This window comes from Thamnophis elegans, chromosome 15 (genome assembly GCF_009769535.1).
Source record: "Thamnophis elegans isolate rThaEle1 chromosome 15, rThaEle1.pri, whole genome shotgun sequence".
NCBI lineage: Eukaryota > Metazoa > Chordata > Lepidosauria > Squamata > Colubridae > Thamnophis > Thamnophis elegans.
The window spans coordinates 19,083,416-19,100,784 of record NC_045555.1 but is presented as its reverse complement, the minus strand read 5'-3'; the positions used below and the strand labels follow the sequence as shown (position 1 = coordinate 19,100,784).

The following is a 17,369-nucleotide window of genomic DNA, read 5'->3' as shown; positions in this document are numbered from 1 at the left end:
TGGCGATCAGGAGCCAAAGATCCTTCTAATCCAAAGATCCTTTGTTCCCATCTTAAATTATGATATTAAGAGATTAACAGAGTTGGAAGGGAGTTTATAGGTCATCTAGTCCAACCCCCGCCCAAGCAGGAGACCCTACACTGTTTCTGACAAATGGCAGTTCAATCTCTTCCTGAAAACTTCCGGTGATGAAGCTCCCACAACTTCCAAAGACAAGCTGTTCCATTCGTTGATTGTTCTCACTGTCAGAAAAATTCTCCTTATTTCTAGGTTGAATGTCTCCTTGTTCAATTTCCATCCATTATTCCTTGTCTGGTGTTCGGGTGCTTTGGAGAATAGCTTCCTCCCCTCCTCTCTGTGGCAGCCCCACAAATATTGGAACACTGCTATCATGTCTCCACTGGTCCTTCTCTTCACTAGACTAGCCATGCCCATTACTTTCCAAGTATTTGAAACTATGATTATGAAGTGGCCCTCTAATAGAAGAGAAATGCATTTAGCTCAGGGTTGAACTGCGGAGTCCCTTTGTACTCTCTAAGCTTGATTTTTTTGCTTGGAGATCATTACCCAAGTATGTAACATAGTTGGGTAATCATCAGTGTTAGTAAGTGGGGTTTGCTCCCTGTTCATATACAGTAGCTTGCTTTGCCAGATCTGTGCCGCAAACACAACTGTAGAATATATCTATCTCCATAGGCATTCATAGTACTAGTTCAAAACTGGCACCTTTTTTGTGGGGTCATGCATATGTCTCCCTATATTTAGATGTTTAGCAACTCATTTGGCTTTGCAGGGGGAATCAATGTTAAAGTTGTTGGGCAGATATTGCACATGTGCCAGTGTGGACTTCCTGGATTTGAGTCTTCCTGCCAAGAAATGAGGACATGCATTGGTAGGAGCGAAGCCACACTTCAATCAAATTGACAGCCCTACCCTTTAATAACCTACATCTCCCCCTTCTTTTTTAGAAGGTAGATCTGGTGACCAGGCAATTGTACTGCCTAATGGCTGAGTCCACTTTTCTCATTCAAATCTATATGTAGCGCTATATAAACTTTCAGATTTGAAAACCAAAAGCAGCACACAAGGCTCAAAAATAACCCCCTTAATTGCAACTCCTTAAAGCAGATGGAATTTTCAGGAGATTCTGCAACGTCTTTGCCATCAGAAAATGGTAACCATGAGAAAATCGTGCAGCAGATGCTTATTCACCCACAAGTTCTTTTGCTTTTGGAATCCAAAATGTTGCACAGCTTATGGACCATATCTTTCTATTTGTTGCAAAAATCAGGAACTGAAACTTGAAGAAATCAGTTTTTTTTTTACAGACTATAAGTACCCGCAAGTTTAAACTAAAAGGAAATAAACCAGTGAGGCAAACCAATCAATACTCATTTCCCTTGGCCCAGCTGTGCTATGTTGATAGAGAAGAAAAATATGGTCAGTGATGCACACACTATATATAAATTTGCTATATTTTTCATCTGGCTTTGCAACTCCGTATGACTGAAACTGGATTTTGGGAAAACTTCTGATAATAGAAATGGAAGTGTGAACACAACACAGCCATGGCAAGCAAAAGCAAAAAAATATTGGACAAAAATACACACATGGTTGGAAAAAATGGTAAAGTAACATATTGATTGAAAACCAGAAATATTTTTGTTGGGCATTTTACCGCATAAGTATAACAAGGGGAATACATATTTGATTTTACATGTATTAACTGCAGCAAGAATTGCATTTGCACAACAATGGAAAAATGAAGAGATCCCTACAGATGAAAATGTGATTAGCAATAGCAATAGCACTTAGACTTACATACCACTTTACAGTGCTGTACAGCCATCTCTAAGCGATTTACAGAGTCAGCATATTTTCCCCACCAATTTGGGTCCACATTTTACCCATTTCGGAAGGATGGAAGGTTGAGTCAACCTTGATTAACTCTTATAATTAAGGAAAAGACAGAAACTGAATACTTTTTTACTTGGGACTTATTTTATTAATGGTTAGCTGACAAAAACAGATGTTAGAAACATGGAAATATAAGAAAAGGACCAATGAAAAAAAGAGACGATTGTTAAAATGGATAATCAAGTATCAGTATTATGATGATGATTACACTAGAATGAATATCAATGTAATGAACATTGTTGTGAACATTTTGATGATTATTTGCTAAAACTATTTATACCCAGACAACACACTGTTTAACCAAAAATGGAATTTTAATCCATTATAAAATTAAAACCTTTATGCAAAAAACAAAACAAAACAGAGCCAAGGCATAAGATTCACTTTGGTTGCCTGGGCAGTAGGAATGCACACAGCGTGTACCCCATCAGTCATAGTAAACGCAATGAGAGGGCTATGTTTTTTTCAGTGATATCAGGATTGATGGTTGTGACATCACATTTGCCAGGTGACTCTTGATAGGGTGAAGAAATGTCATTTAGAAATAAATGGTGCAGTAGAACAAAAGGGATAACAATGACTCTTTCAGTAAGTTAATGGCCTACACAAATCTGATTTCTGGAATAAATGTCTCATCCATTCAACGAAAGGGCCATCTTTTGCTTACTCCCCAAGGTGTAATCAGTTGTGATTGGGATCAAACTTATCACACTCAGGCATATATACCAAGAGAATCCAGCATTTACTAAGCTAAAACCAATAGCTAAGTTATCAGAAAAACCTGATGAGCCTCTTACTCAAACAAATGTTCAAAGCTCCCGATTTGCAATGAAAGGAACATCACTTCTACATGAGAAGAATGATTTCAGCTTTCCCTTGTGGCGCACAGCCGAGCTCCAGTGTTCTAGGCATGAAATACAGCCTTCTGTGCAGAGAGAACACAGGTGCTCGGTTGAGATAATGATGAATTTGCCAAACACAAATAGCCATTGTGTCACCACACAACAAAAATTGGTAAAGAGCTGCATTAAATCTCTCCAGAAAGTACAATAGAAACAACCCTCTATGTTATCTCCCTTTGCACTCTTCCTGTTCTGAGATTTAAAAGGCAATCTTCAGAGTACTGTGAAAAGTTTAGCCTAGGAGGCAGGAAAGAGAAATTTGAGGTTCCTTGACAGGTAGATGGGTCCTTCTTTCCATGACACAAGCCATCTACTGATGATGCAAAGGGGTACAACTAGACTTACGGTAGGTCTGCTTCTCCCATGATCTAGACCAATGATGGCTAACCTTTTCAGCACCGAGTGCCCAAACTGGAATGTGTGTGCATGCGTGTGCACCGGAGCACCGGATACCCGAAAAGCAGCTGGCCAATGCATGCATGCCTGTTTTTTGATAGTTTTTGGTCATTTTTCTGGCCGTTTTTTGGGCTGTTTTCAGGCCGGTTTTGGGCCTGAAATCAGCCCAAATAACGGCCTGAAAACAGCCCAAAAAAGGCCTGTAGACAGCCCGAAAAATACTCTGTATTTGGGGCATTTTTCAGGACATTTTCCAGCGCTGCGGTGTCCACAAAGACCATCTGGAAACCAGAAGAGCAGCTGGTGATGGCACACATGCCTACAGAGGGCTCACTATCTGGTTCACCACCACAGATCTAGGCCAATTAGAGCCAAAAACTCCACCACTGTCTCATCTCAAAAAGGTCTTGCCATCTGCCACACCATACTTGTTGCTCCTGCAAAGGGCTGGTTACTTATGTACACAAGGTTTTGAACACCACGACTACCCATACTTCATTTGGGGCATCACATATGTCCGAGGGATTGTTCCCGACTCTAGGGGGTGGTGCTCATCTCCCTTTCAAAGCTGAAGAGCCAGTGCTATCTGAAGATGTCTCTGTGGTCATGTGGTTGGCATGACTAAACATTGAAGGCTCACAGAATGCTGTTACCTTCCCACCAAAAGTGGTTCCTATTTTTCTAATTGCATTTTCACATGCTTTTGAACTGCTAGGTTGGCAGAAGCTGGGACAAGTAACGGGAGCTCGCTAGGGATTTGAACCGCTGAACTGCCGACCTTCTGATTGACAAGCTCAACGTCTTAGCCACTGAGCCACCACGTCCCTAAAAATAAATACTTAGTACTTATTTAAAAGAATTCAAGTCTCAATGCATTATAACTTTAAGTGCTGAAAGAGCAAGAAGCGGTGATTGCAGAATCATTAGCTTATATAGCTGATAACCCATGGAAGACTTTTGGAGAAGTCCCAAAAGACTGGGGAAAAAGAAATCGTGACCCGACAAATGCGCGAACGACAAAAGCGCGCCGACAAAACCGCGGCGCTAAAACCGCGATGTCATCAACGCGCCGACAACAGCGCACCGACAACAGCGCGCCAACAGAAGCGCGATTTAAGTTAAGGTAAGGTTTAGGGTTAGGGTTACAGCGCGCTTCTGTCGGCGCGCTGTTGTCGGCGCGCTTCAGCACTCATTCGTCGGCGCGCTTTAGAACTCGCGGTTTTGTCACCGCGGTTTTGTCAGGTCGTTCGCGCATTTGTGGGTGAACCAAAGAAATGTCATCCTGGTCATCAAAAAGGAGAAGAATTACCAAGGAAACTAGAAACATGTCAGCTTGATATTTATCCTTGGCAAAGCAGACGCACAGCATATCTGGGAGCATTTGGAGAAGAATGAAACAAGCAGCAAAAAGCAGCATAGGGATTGTCACAAGCAAATAAGGTCTTATTAACCTATCTCCTCCTTCAATAGAGTTATTGGAGTTTAGTAGATTGGGAAACGCTGGGGCGATATTGTGCCTGGGCCTCATCAAAATTTTTGACAGTGCCTCAGAATATCCTCATCAATAATATGGTGAAATATGGGCTAGTGCAGGGTTGTCAAACTCGATTTCATTGAGGGCTGCATCAGGGTTGTGTTTGACCTCCAGGAGCTGGGGTGGGGATGGCCAGCTCAGCAGCACTCATGTCTGGAGCACCTGTGGTGGCTGAGCACTCTGCCAGTGGAAGAGGAGCGGCCCTCCCCAGCTCCATTTTTGCTGGCAGAGGCACCAGAGGCCAGTTCTTTGCTGTTTCCAAAGTGGTCCCACGGGGTCACCTTGAGGTTTTTTTTGCAACATCCTTCTGGAGTGGGGAGGATATAGAGATTTACAGTATCCTTCCCCCAAGAGTGGGGAGAAAATGGGGATTTTGCAGCAAGCTTCCCCTGCCACACCCACCAAGCAACGCCATGCCCACAGAACCAGTAGTAATTTTTTTTTTAATCCAGCCACTGATCGTGAGTTTTCCTTTACCATCCCTCTGGCTGTCATCTTTAATGCGTTATCACCTCCAATGTCCTACAATCAGGGAAATCACAGGTTGTATTCACACAACATGCATTGTCAGGTCATCAACAAATCTGGTAGATTCATTTGACAACCTGCTAAGTTTGGTTAGTTTTAACTTTATTTCCATGTAGTTTTCTTAGCACCATTAAGGAAGTGGTTTACCATGGACTTTTTTGGGGATGTAAAGGGCTGATAAAAATTATAAATTTGCAGTTTCCATTAGCTATGATGCCAGTAAGCAGTAAAATATGAAATAATTTTTATTTATGTTTTAAAAATGATCCCATGTGAGCCCAGAAAGAGACTAATGTAAAGGATTTTAAAAAGCATAATCAGGAGAATAACAGAAAGTATGAAATACTGGTATCAAGACTCAAGCGCAGCATCCACACTACTCACATAAACAGATGTCCACTAAGAATACAATATAGACCAGAAGTTCGCGCAGTGTAGTCTTCACATAAAGCTCTCGGTTCTCACTGGTATTTTCGGTCAAGGTTGTGCCCCAAAGCCCTGTAAAAAAAAGAAGGAAAAAATGTGCATTGTGTGGATTTATTCCAACCTCAGTTGCTCCAGCATATCAGCGTGTTCCTAATGAATTGAATGTATTTGCCTTACAGAAAATGGAGCTGTAGGTGAGAAATTTGAATCCTAAGGCTTAGCTTGTAGGGATGATGGGATTCTAAGCATGTTACGATTTTTCAGACTTTAGAATATATTTTTTGAGAAGTTTTTCCCCCCATAACCACTTACATCATTAATCTTACAGTGTGTCATCTGGGTACAATCTTTGTGTCATCATATTTAACAGTTACATCATTTTAAATCTATTTTTATCTTACCTTTACATTTATATTTCAATTGCCTTTTAATTCAACTCCTCCCCTATCATTCTGCGTTCTTTTCCAAATTATTCAATTTCTGTTTCTTTTGGTCTATATTTGTTTTCTATCCAGTGATAAAAACATCCCCATATCTTATAATACTCTGATTCTTCCTTCTCTTTAATTGCCAACATTAATGTGTTCATTTCTGCACAGTCTAATATTTTTTTAATTACCTCTCCCTCTGAGGGAATTTTTTCCATTTTCCAATTTTGTGCAAATACAATTCTAGCTGCAATTATTACATGAATAATTAAATATACATTTTCTTTACTATATTTCTCTGGTAAAATACACAACAAAAACAGTTTTGGCTTTAAATCAATATGTGGCTGTATCATCCTTTCCAACCACATACGAATTTTTTCCTAATATTTTTTTGCCTCTGCACATGTCCATCACATATGATAATATCATCCCGGCGTCTGGTGACACTTCTAACACTTGGTTGATTTATCTTTAAACATTTTTGCCAATCTTTCTGGTGACATATGCCACCTACAAAACATTTTATACAAATTCTCTTTATATGCTGTTAATTTATAATTTCTTTCCCATAATTGCTGCCACTTCTCAAGTTCTATTGTATATCCAAATTTTTTTACCTGTGCTATCATTGTTTCTTTTACTTCTTCTTCTTTTAACTTAACACAAAGTAAATAATTATATATTTTTTAATCATTTGCTTTTCTGTTCCTGTGAGTATTTCATCTAATTTTGTCAACTTCAAATAAAAACCATAAAGCTTTCCATCTTTTTTATATCTTGATTGTATTTGCAGCTTTGTATACCAAACCATATCTATCCCTTGTTCTTCTAACTCATTTCCTTTTTAGAATATTTTTAAAAAAGAATTGTCTTTATTTTTAGACAAGGAAACACAAATAAACATAAAACCATCTTCCAGTTACATTTTTAGAATATTTTAAAGGGGTACATCAATGTTTAAGACTAATATCAAAAAGAAATTCGACTGTATAGTGTTTTAAAAAGTGTACTGTGGATTTTGCGTTGTAATTCTTCAAAGCAAAATTGTGCTCATAATGTATATGTTTTAGAAATGATATGTTTAAAATTAAATAAAGTTAATTTAACTTTATTAAATTACTAATTAAATAGATAATTAATAAAAGTATTGTTAAAAATAGTGTTTGAATTATTCTCTCTTCCCAAAGGCACATATATTAGGGAAAATGCAAATGAAAAATTATAAATTATAATTACAAATATTTAATTATTTAATTTTCAAAGTGATGCAAAACATGAGATAGATTACCTTGAGAACAGGAAAAATCAGCAATTGAGAGATACTGGAATGGTTATGTATTTAATAATTTTCCTCTTGGTCACTTCAAAAATTAGCTGTTGGGTGACAATTCCTGGAATTGCCATCAAGATCTTCAGGAACTGGCCTTGTCTCTGGAGCTTAACAAACTTCCTCTGAATGCTATGGATTTTACACTTTCAAAAGTAAACAACTTTCAGCCCATTTGATGAGATATTTTAAAACCATTGCCAATTATCTCCCTCATTTGCTCAAGATATATCCTTATTTCTTCCCATTGTGTTTATTTCCACACCTCGACTGCTATTTTCTTATTTATTCTTTTACAATGAAAAGATTCTACATTTAGACAGGAAAAGCAAAATGCACAGGTTCGGTATAGGTGGCACCTTGCTCAATAGTAGTAACTGTGAGAGGAATCTTGGAGTCCTAGTGGACAACCATTTAAATATGAGCCAGCTGTGTGCAGCAGCTGCCAAAAAAGTTCTAGGCTGCATAAACAGAGGGATAGAATCAAGATCATGTGAAGAGTTAATACCCCTTTATAATGCCTTGGGAAGGCCACACTTGGAATGCAGCATTCAGTTTTGGTCACCACGATGTAAAAAAGATATGGAGACTCTAGAAAGAGTGCAGAGAAGAGCAACAAAGATGATTAGGGGACTAGAGACTAAAACATATAAAGAACGGTTGCAGGAACTGGGTATGTCTAGTTTAATGAAAAGAAGAACTAGGGGATGACATGATAGCAGTGTTCCAATATCTCAGGGGTTGCCACAAAGAAGAGGGAATCAAGCTATTCTCCAAAGCATCCGGAGGCAGGACAAGAAGCAATGAGTGGAAACTAATCAAGAAAAGAAGCAATTTAGAACTAAGGAGAAATTTCTTGATAGTTACCACAATTAATCAATGGAACAACTTGCCTCCAGAAGTAGTGAATGCTCCAACACTGGACTTTTTAAAGAAAATGTTGGATAACCATTTGTCTGAAGTGGTGTAAGGCTTCCTGCCTAAGCAGGGGGTTGGACTAGAAGACCTTCACGGTCCCTTCCAACTCTGTAATTCTATATTTTTGCAAGAATATTAATAACTTTAAGAAAAACTTAATTGGCAGGAAAAAGGCTGTGAAACTGGGAAATGCATGCAATCTGATTTCAACACCTGATTGTAAACATAGGTTTTCAATAATTTAAATATTCAGATACAATGCCACCTCGCCATTTTCCAAGAATTGCTGCTACAATGGATAAATTAGGAATTGGCTCTGGATGTTTTCTGCGGTTATAGATGCAGGGATAAAAAGGGGTGAGTGGGCAGGTGGCTCAGGGGCTAAGATGCTGAGCTTATCAATCAAAAGCTTATTGGTTGGCAGTTCGATGGTTTGAATCCCTAACGGAGTGAGGGATTGAGCTCACGTAACGGAGTGAGCTCCCGTTACTTGTCCCAGCTTCTTCCAACCTAGCAGTTCGAAAACATGTAAAAATGTGAGTAGAAAAATAGGGACCAACTTTGGTGGGGAGGTAACTGCAGTCCGTGCACCTTCAGCATTTAATCATGCCGGCCACATGACCACGGAGACGTCTTCAGACAGCATTGGCTCTTCGGCTTTGAAACTGAGATGAGCACTGCCCCCTAGAGTCGGGAACAACTAGCACATATGTGCGAGGGGAACCTTTACCTTTACCGGGCATGGGAAAAGGTATGTAAATGTAACAGAGTCTCTGAAGGACATTTAGGAGAGGAAACATAAATATTTCAGAGAACCAAACCTTGCTTTACTTGTTTGATCCTTCACCTTCAAGCTTAGGTCCAAATCAATTTCTCCTCTTTCATTTTAGTGATGTAGCGTGAATTTTGAGTTCAAGACAAGCTGGTTCCTTTGAAACGTTCTTCATTTCACTTTTCTTGCATTGCTCATTGCTAATGAACACCATTAAGGCTTAATAGCTTGCCTCTCTAATGGCTTGATGTTATTGCTCTTCTCCTCTAAACCTTCATCCCAAGTTGGTGTGAATTCCTACTTGAAAGTGGAGTAAATGTTCTCGCATCAATATCCAAAGGGGTTTCTGTTCCTTTCAGGCTTAAAGGACGCTCAGAACCACAGCTCTGTGATAGATGTTCCTCCACACCCTCGATCGAAAGCTCTTGAGATGGAAGAACACAGGCAATTCGTGCCAGGAACTGCTAAAAGCTCTTTGGGGTTCCTGCTCTTGGTTCAAAAAGTTACTCTTTTTTTTAAAAGTGCCAGCACTGATTCCAAACTCAACTTTTAATTGAAAAAGATACAGTGGATTATAAAAAGTAGCAATTTGATAAGGCAACTTGTTTGAAAATAATTCTTGATTTTTCCCCACTTTGGTTTTACGCTTCTCTCTGTCCACACACTTTTTGATCTGTATCAGTGGTAGGTTCCTATCGCTTCGGACCGGTTCAGAAGAACCGATAGTGGTTTAGTGGCCTGGGTCACTGGAACTGGCAGCGACCCAGGCCTGCCATACTCCTAAACTGGTTCTCTGGGCGGCACCATAGGCACCGCCTGCGTATGCGCAGAACAATTTTACTGTGCTGTGCATGCATGCGCAGCATGCATTGAGCGCACACACAGGGGGGCGTATACAAGTGAACCGGCAGTAGTGCCTGCTGGAACCCACCCTGGTCTGTATGAACACAGAATAGAAAGGATGGAAGGGAGTGGAAGTTGCCATTCTTAAAGTTATCAAGGTTGAGAAGCTATATAGGGTTTGCAGCAAGGTGGATAAAAATAGATGATTTTAAAAAAAAAATCAAAAAGATCTGATTTTTACATTTAAATAGGATTGTTAAAAAATTTAAATCGGAATTTTTTAAAAATGAAATTTATTTTTAATAAAATTCTTTTAGAGTAAAAAGTCTATCTAAAGGTATTTTCTATTTAAGGTACATTCATAATTTGGTTTATTCTGCATGAAATGGAGCTTAGTTATGAAGCATGAGGCTTTATATTCTGCAATATGGGGACTGTCGGTGAGTCAACAGCAGGTCAAAGGGGGAGCCGCTGCGGGACAGAGATGACAGTTGCTGTTTAAAAATTATGATTTAAGTTGAGTTGATTTAAATCAAGACTTTTTACTAGTGATTTAAACCATGATTTAAATCAACTTGATTTAAATCAAATTCACCCAGATTTAATTAAATGAGGAAATTTAAAAAGTCAAGATAGTGGTTGCCCCTTCCACGCATGACCAAGTTCTCCAATTGCTACAGGCATCGCCCCTGATTTCAACATTTAGATAGGAGAAAATATGTCAATCAAGACATTTTACTAATGATTTAAATCATGATTTAAATCGTGATTTAAATTAACTTAATTTAAATCAGATCCACCCTGGTTTGCAGTCTCAAAATTCAGAAGGGAGAGAGAGAAGGGGGGAGGGAGGATTCAATGAGGACATTTAAAAAGTCAAGACGATGTTTGCCCCTTCCACAGTTGACCAAGCTCTCCAATTGCTACAAGATTGCCCCTGATTTCAACATTTAGACAAGAGAAAATATGTCCAGCACAAGGTGCCGTCCTACTACTATTGTAATGATACATATATGCGAAGGACTTTACAGAAGGGAGACCTGCATACTGGGTGTAAAACTACCTCAGCCCACCAAAAGAGGGAGAGTATGAGAAACATTTCCGAAGAGGACCCTCCCTAGATTTCTACATAGTTAAAAGGAAAGGAAAGGAGAAATATTTTCAGACTTACCACAAGAGTTTATTAAGCAATCTTACAATAAAGATAGAGCTAGTACTCCTCATTGTGCTTCTTGTCTGAACTCCCTTGTGTGGGGCTAACAGTTGCAGACTCACGTTCACAAGATATTTCTGTATGGCCATCTCCAGAGAGAGACATTCATTCTACAAAAATCTGGTTTTCTCTACTTTTTTTTTTCTTGTGGAGATACCGTGTTTCCCCCAAAATAAAACCAGGTCTTATATCAATTTTTTCTCCAAAAGACGCATTAGGTCTTATTTTCTGGTTTGGTTTTATTTTCAGGGAAATACGCTACTAAATGCATCCATCTGGCTGACAATCTTAACTGGGGCTTATTTTGGGCATAGGGCTTATATTACGAGCATCCTGAAAAATCATGCTAGGATTTATTTTCCAGTTGGGTCTTACTTTCGGGGAAACAGGGTAGTAATCATTATGACAGAGGTTAGGATTCAAAACTGGGTTTTACATGAACCAGGCAGTCCTACGTATGTGAGCAAAACTCACAAACTGAGCACTATGAACGTGGCCTTGAATTTCTGAAAGAATGTCAGGGTAGAAACTAATCAACCAACAAATTCCAGACTGCATAGATGTCCAGTTGGCCCTGAGCCATCCAGCATAAAACAATCAGTTTGGTCAAGTGATTAAGGAACCAGACTAGAAACCAAGCATCCCCAAATTCTAGTCCGAACCGAGACATAAAAGCCAATTGGGTGACCTTGGGCCAGTCTCTCTCTCTCAGCCCAGCTCACTCACAGAGTTGTTGTTGTGAGAAAAATAGGATCAAGAAGGAGAATAAGATATGTTCGCCACCTTGTGTTGCTTATTAAAAATGGTGGGGTATAAATAAAATCCTAAATAAATGCATCAGACAAACTCATGGTTTTACAATGTTATTTATTAAATTTATATGTTTGCCCTCTTACTTGTCAAGTGACTCATATGGTGAAAAAGATGGGATTTATTGGGAAGGCTCCCTGTCTTTAACTGAAAGAGATGTAATTCCTGAGGAAACTATATTAGAATCAGGTTTGCCTCAAAATATTGTGGAAATAGTACCTTGTTTCCCCAAAAATAAGACCTCCCCAGATAATAAGCCCAATTGGGCTTTTGAGCCTAAAAATAGCCCCTAAAAATAAGCCCTCCCTGAAAATATTGCAACACAGTAGCAGCCATGAGGTGACCACACTCGCTGTCTCCTGCACCTCAAAAATAATAAGACCTCCCTCAAATTAAGGCCAAGCTCTTATTTCAGGGGTCAAAAGAAAATACGACCCTGTCTTATTTTTGGGGAAACATGGTAAGAGAGGAGAAGAGATAGGGCCTTTAAAATACCTGAAAAGATATCACACAGAAAAAGATCTCCTTTATTCTAGAGCGCAGGACATGGAGAAAAGGGTTCAAGTTACCGGAAGACATCAAGACCCATAACAACCAGAAGAGTGTTGTATTACAGCAAAGTGGTGGGCTTAAGAAATCTTTCTAACTCTGCTCAATTGTAAGATCATTGGATGATTTGGAATTTAGACTCTCTGTTCAGAAAGAATAGACAACTATTCTTCATGTCTATAAACTATCGGTCTTCCATCAATTGCTGAAAGCTAATCTAAGTCATCTTTGAAGAAGTGGATTCAGACATATTCCATGACAAGAACCATTTTAGTTCTGAGGTTTTTTTAATGCAAATTAGAATAGAATTCTTTATTTGCCAAGTGTAACTGGACACACAAGGAATTTGTCTGTGGTGCATACTCTCAGTGTACATAAAGAAAAATAAAATAGAATACATTAATCAAGAATCATAAGATACAAACTTAATGATAGTCATAGGTTACTAATAAGCAATCAAATTATACTAGAAAACAAGTAAAACAATATAAAATTTAAAGATACAAACATGGTTATAATCATAAGTCGGAAGAGATAGGTACTAGGAAGGAAGAGAAGAAGAATAGTAATACAGTCTTAGCAGTGGTGGGTTTCAATTTTTTTTTTAGAACCTCTTCTGTAAGTGTGGCCTGCTTTGTGGGAGTGGCTTGCTGGCCATGTGACCAGGTGGGAGTGGCCAACTTGTAAAATGTGGTGAAACTCACTTAACAATGCTCTTGCTTAGCAACCAAAATGTTGGCTCAGAAACTCTGGCATTTGAAGCACGCAAGTCTTAAAGCTGTCAAGTTACAAGACCCTTGCACCCCTAACCCTTTAGAAAAAACCCCCCAGGGGTCTTCAAACCTGACAGCTTTAAGACTTGTGGACTTCAACTCCCAGAATTCTTCCTCTCACTCTTCATCTTGATGATATGCAGACAGGCAGGGGGAGGGAGCTGGAACCAGTTCTAAATGGTACTGTAGATTTGTGGAACCTTTTCTATAGAAGAGGTTAGAACTGGCAGGAACCCACTCCTGAGTCTTAGTACGGTGTTGTGGGAATTAGTTGTTTAGCAGATGGCATTCGGGGAAAGACTGTCCTTATGTCTAGTTGTTCTGGTGTGTAGTGTCCTATAGCTTTTGAGGGTAGAAGTTGAAACAATTTATGTCCAGGATGGGAGGGGTCTGTAGATATTTTCACAGCCCTCTTTTTGACTCGTGCAGTATATAGTCCTCAATGGAAGGCAGGTTGGTAGCAATTGTTTTCTCTGCAGTTCTAATTATCCATTGAAGTCTGTGTCTGTCTTGTGTGGCTGCAGAGCCAAACCAGATAGTCATAGAGGTGCAGGTGAGAGACTTAATAATTCCTCTGTAGAACTGAATCAGCAGCTCTTTGGGCAGTTTGAGTTTTCCGAGTTGGCGCAGAAAGAACATTCTTTATTGTGCTTTTTTGACCTAACATCAAAAAATGTTAAGTGTCCATTTTAAGTCTTGAGATATGATAGAACCTAGAAACTTGTAGGTATCTACTGTTGATACTGTGTTGTTTAGTATTGTAAGAGGTGGTACTATAGGAGGGTTTCTCCTAAAATCTATGACCATTTCTACGGTTTTGAGTGTATTTAGTTCAAGATTGTTCTGGTTGCACCACAAGTTGTTCAACCTCCCATCTGTATGCAGATTCATTGTTAATTAAGAAATTAACAATCCTACTCTCAAATGATCTCCGTAGCAATTCTTGCATAACAAAATGTTTTCACATTCACAATACTGCCAATTGCAATTGTCATTGCATTTATTATTTCATTTGGCAATATTTAATTGCCCTTAGTTCTGTGACATGGGGTAACTCACAGCTCACCCTGTTTATTGTTCACAGAATATTGTAACCTTGGAAGATATCTTCAGTGGCTGCAGTAGAGTTTGGTTTTGGCTAACACTTTCATTAAGGACTTTGGAGGAACAGAGGGGGAAGGAATGCTTGTCGAATGTGTACAGTATACAAAATTGGTAAGTGTAATAAGAATGGTTAATACAGCATCCCCAAAACTAGAAGCAACATTAAAAAATAACCTTGAGAGTTTAGCATAAAGGCATGAAAATAGCACAATGAAATTTAATTGAAAATTGTAACATCCTTCAGTTAGGAAAAGCAAAGCATTGTGCAATAGTTCACCATAATATTTGTGAAAATGTTATTGACGTTACATTAAAAAATAGGCATTTTAAAAAATGTAAACAACCAGATATACATTTTTCAAACTAAGTACAAGTTTATTGATATACTTAAACTACAAAAATCAATTTTTGGTCACATCAATCTAGTATAATTTTGAAATCGTTCTATTCTAAAAACATTCTAAAAAAGTTCCCTCTAAAAAAGAGGGCTGTGATAATATTGGAAAGATATTTTGAGATAGTCCATCAACCACAAATATTTGCATCCTGGACATAAATTGTTTCAATTCCTACCCTCAAAACGACGCTATAGAGCACTGCACACCAGAACAACTAGACACAAGGACAGTTTCCCCCCCGAACGGCATCACTCTGCTAAACCAATCATTCCCTCAGCACTGTCAAACTATTCACTAAGTCAGCATTATTATTAATCTTCTCATCGTTCCTATCATCCATCTCTTCCCACTTATGACTGTATGATTATAACTTCGTTGTTTGTATCCTTACGATTTATATTGATTGTTTCTTAGTATGATTTGATTGCTTCTTTGTACCCTATGATTATCATTAAGTGTTGTACCTTATGATTCATGACGAATGTATCTTGTCTTTTTATGTACACTGAGAGCTTAGGCACCAAAGACAAATTCCTTGTGTGTCCCATCACACTTGGCCAATAATGAATTCTCTTTTCTTCTCATCTACATTGGTCAGATTCTACCTTGACTTATAGGCTGTTCAAGAAGAATTCTGTGGAAATGGAATGGGCTTTGAGAAAGGGAATGGAATAGCTCCAGCCTTCCTCAGCTGACTCATCCAGCCGGATGGAGGGAAATATGCCTGGGAGGATATTTTGAGATGGTCTACCAACCACAAAGCATCTTGAGCTGGCAGTGAATGCTACAATGAGCAAAAATAGTGACACCCTTAAGAGCTTTAGAGATTTCAGTGTCTTTATTTCAACCCAAGGATGTCAGCAATATATTATAAAATATACAAATAAGGTAAGAAGTATAGTTCTTTGAAAAGAAAGCAGGCCAGGGGGTAAAAATCACATCATTAAACAGAAAGCAAAGATGCAAATCAGATCACTCGTTCACAGAAACAATGATCTTGGCTCCAAACATGTCAGCTCTAGAAAAGGATTGAAATTCTCCATGGATTTCATAAAAATAAATCCAATCAATCTGACTCCCTTTTCATGTTTTGAAAGCTATCTCTGAACATTCGCCCCCTTGAGTTACGACAACATTTGACAAAGATTGCTTCATTAATTAAGCTCAATGTCAAGCATGCTTGATAAAATCTGCTCCAATTTTTTTATGCACAATGTTCAGATTTGCAACTAAGCTAATTGGCAGCTAGGCACGATGCTAACTGATATTTTGCCACATGCTCCTATCCACCTTTTGAAGCTCAGGCAATCAACGTTGCCATTGATATCCCCAACTAATTTCAAGGCAATGGTCTCACCTTTCCAGCTATAAAAAAGGGGACAGTAACTTCTGTAACCAAGGCTCACCAATAGTTCACATTTTCCTTTCCGTCATTTCCATGATTTTTAAATGTGTAACTAACACATTAGGGGGATAGTAAAGCAAAGTCTACTGCAAAGTATTCCTTCATTAGTTGTATCCTTTCCCCCTGCCTCTTGGTGGAGCTAACACATATGTCCACCTTCTCTGTATTTAATCCCACCCACCCACCACCCCAGTTACCTCGGATGCCTTTGAAGACATAGTAGCAGCATCCTGGGCTTTCCTTCTTCTTTGCTTCCTCAGTAGCTTTCCTATCCTTTAGGTAGGATAAGGAGCCGGTCAATTTTTCAATGTTCTCGTAGGGATTTTCCAAAATGGATTTTGGGTTGTAGATTGCTCTGATTTTCAAGGAGGAGGAGGAAGGGGATCCATTGTAAACAGGGTTGTCCCATGCCTTCTTCCCCAGAGTTTCCAGTTCATGTTCTTCTTGTGCCTGGAAGTGGCTCTCGGCTCTGTTGCTTAGGTGAGAAGTGCTCATGATGCTGAATCAAGCAATGGTTTCTTGTAGGAGGACCCCAAGTTACCAAGCAGTCAGAAGCATTCGTCTGCTTGGCACTTTTGCTCCGAGGCCTCTTTTATATTCAGCCACTGGGTGACAAATAGAGAGTGGAGGCCATTGTTGGGAGCAGCTATTAACTTCTATTCTTCGGTGAATCCAGCTACACCCAGGGGTGGATCTCTTCCTCTCTGCAGATAACAGTCATGAAAACCTGCATGGAGAGAGAATCTGGCTGTTAAAATATTGGTTCTTGTGGCTAAATTCTCAGGGAAATTAGAGGCAGGATGTTCATTGGACACTTTGGGCTGAGACAATGCTGAGTGACACCTGGCACATCCCCAAACATTACAGGCGCTCAGTTTTAAATAGAGCTGCACCAAGAGAGCATTTGGGATCCATAAATCAAACTTTACACTTGCTTCTTGCAACTAGACTTAGCTGGGCTCTTAAGATTCTCTAGATCTAAAATAGCCATTTTTTTCTCTATGAACCAGCAGCATTTGCAAATTCAAGTAATTTCCTAGTCAGGGTTTTTATTATCGCAGTCATGGTGATTATTCAAAAGGCAACATACAAGCCAATATCAAAGCAAAATAATTGCTGGGGG

General features: G+C 39.1%; 1 protein-coding gene across 1 annotated transcript in view; it reads right to left on the bottom strand.

Annotated features, from left to right (window-relative positions):
• PKD2L1 (polycystin 2 like 1, transient receptor potential cation channel) overlaps positions 1-16,854 on the bottom strand; it is a 48,049-nt gene extending 31,195 nt beyond the window's left edge. The window contains exons 1-2 of the mRNA XM_032232233.1: positions 16,444-16,854; positions 5,662-5,775 (exon numbers count right to left, since the gene is read on the bottom strand). Of these exons, the coding sequence (XP_032088124.1) occupies positions 5,662-5,775; positions 16,444-16,741 (412 nt within the window). The 5' untranslated portion in view covers positions 16,742-16,854. The remainder of the gene's footprint in view (positions 1-5,661; positions 5,776-16,443) is intronic.
• Between the last annotated feature and the right edge of the window lie 515 nt (positions 16,855-17,369).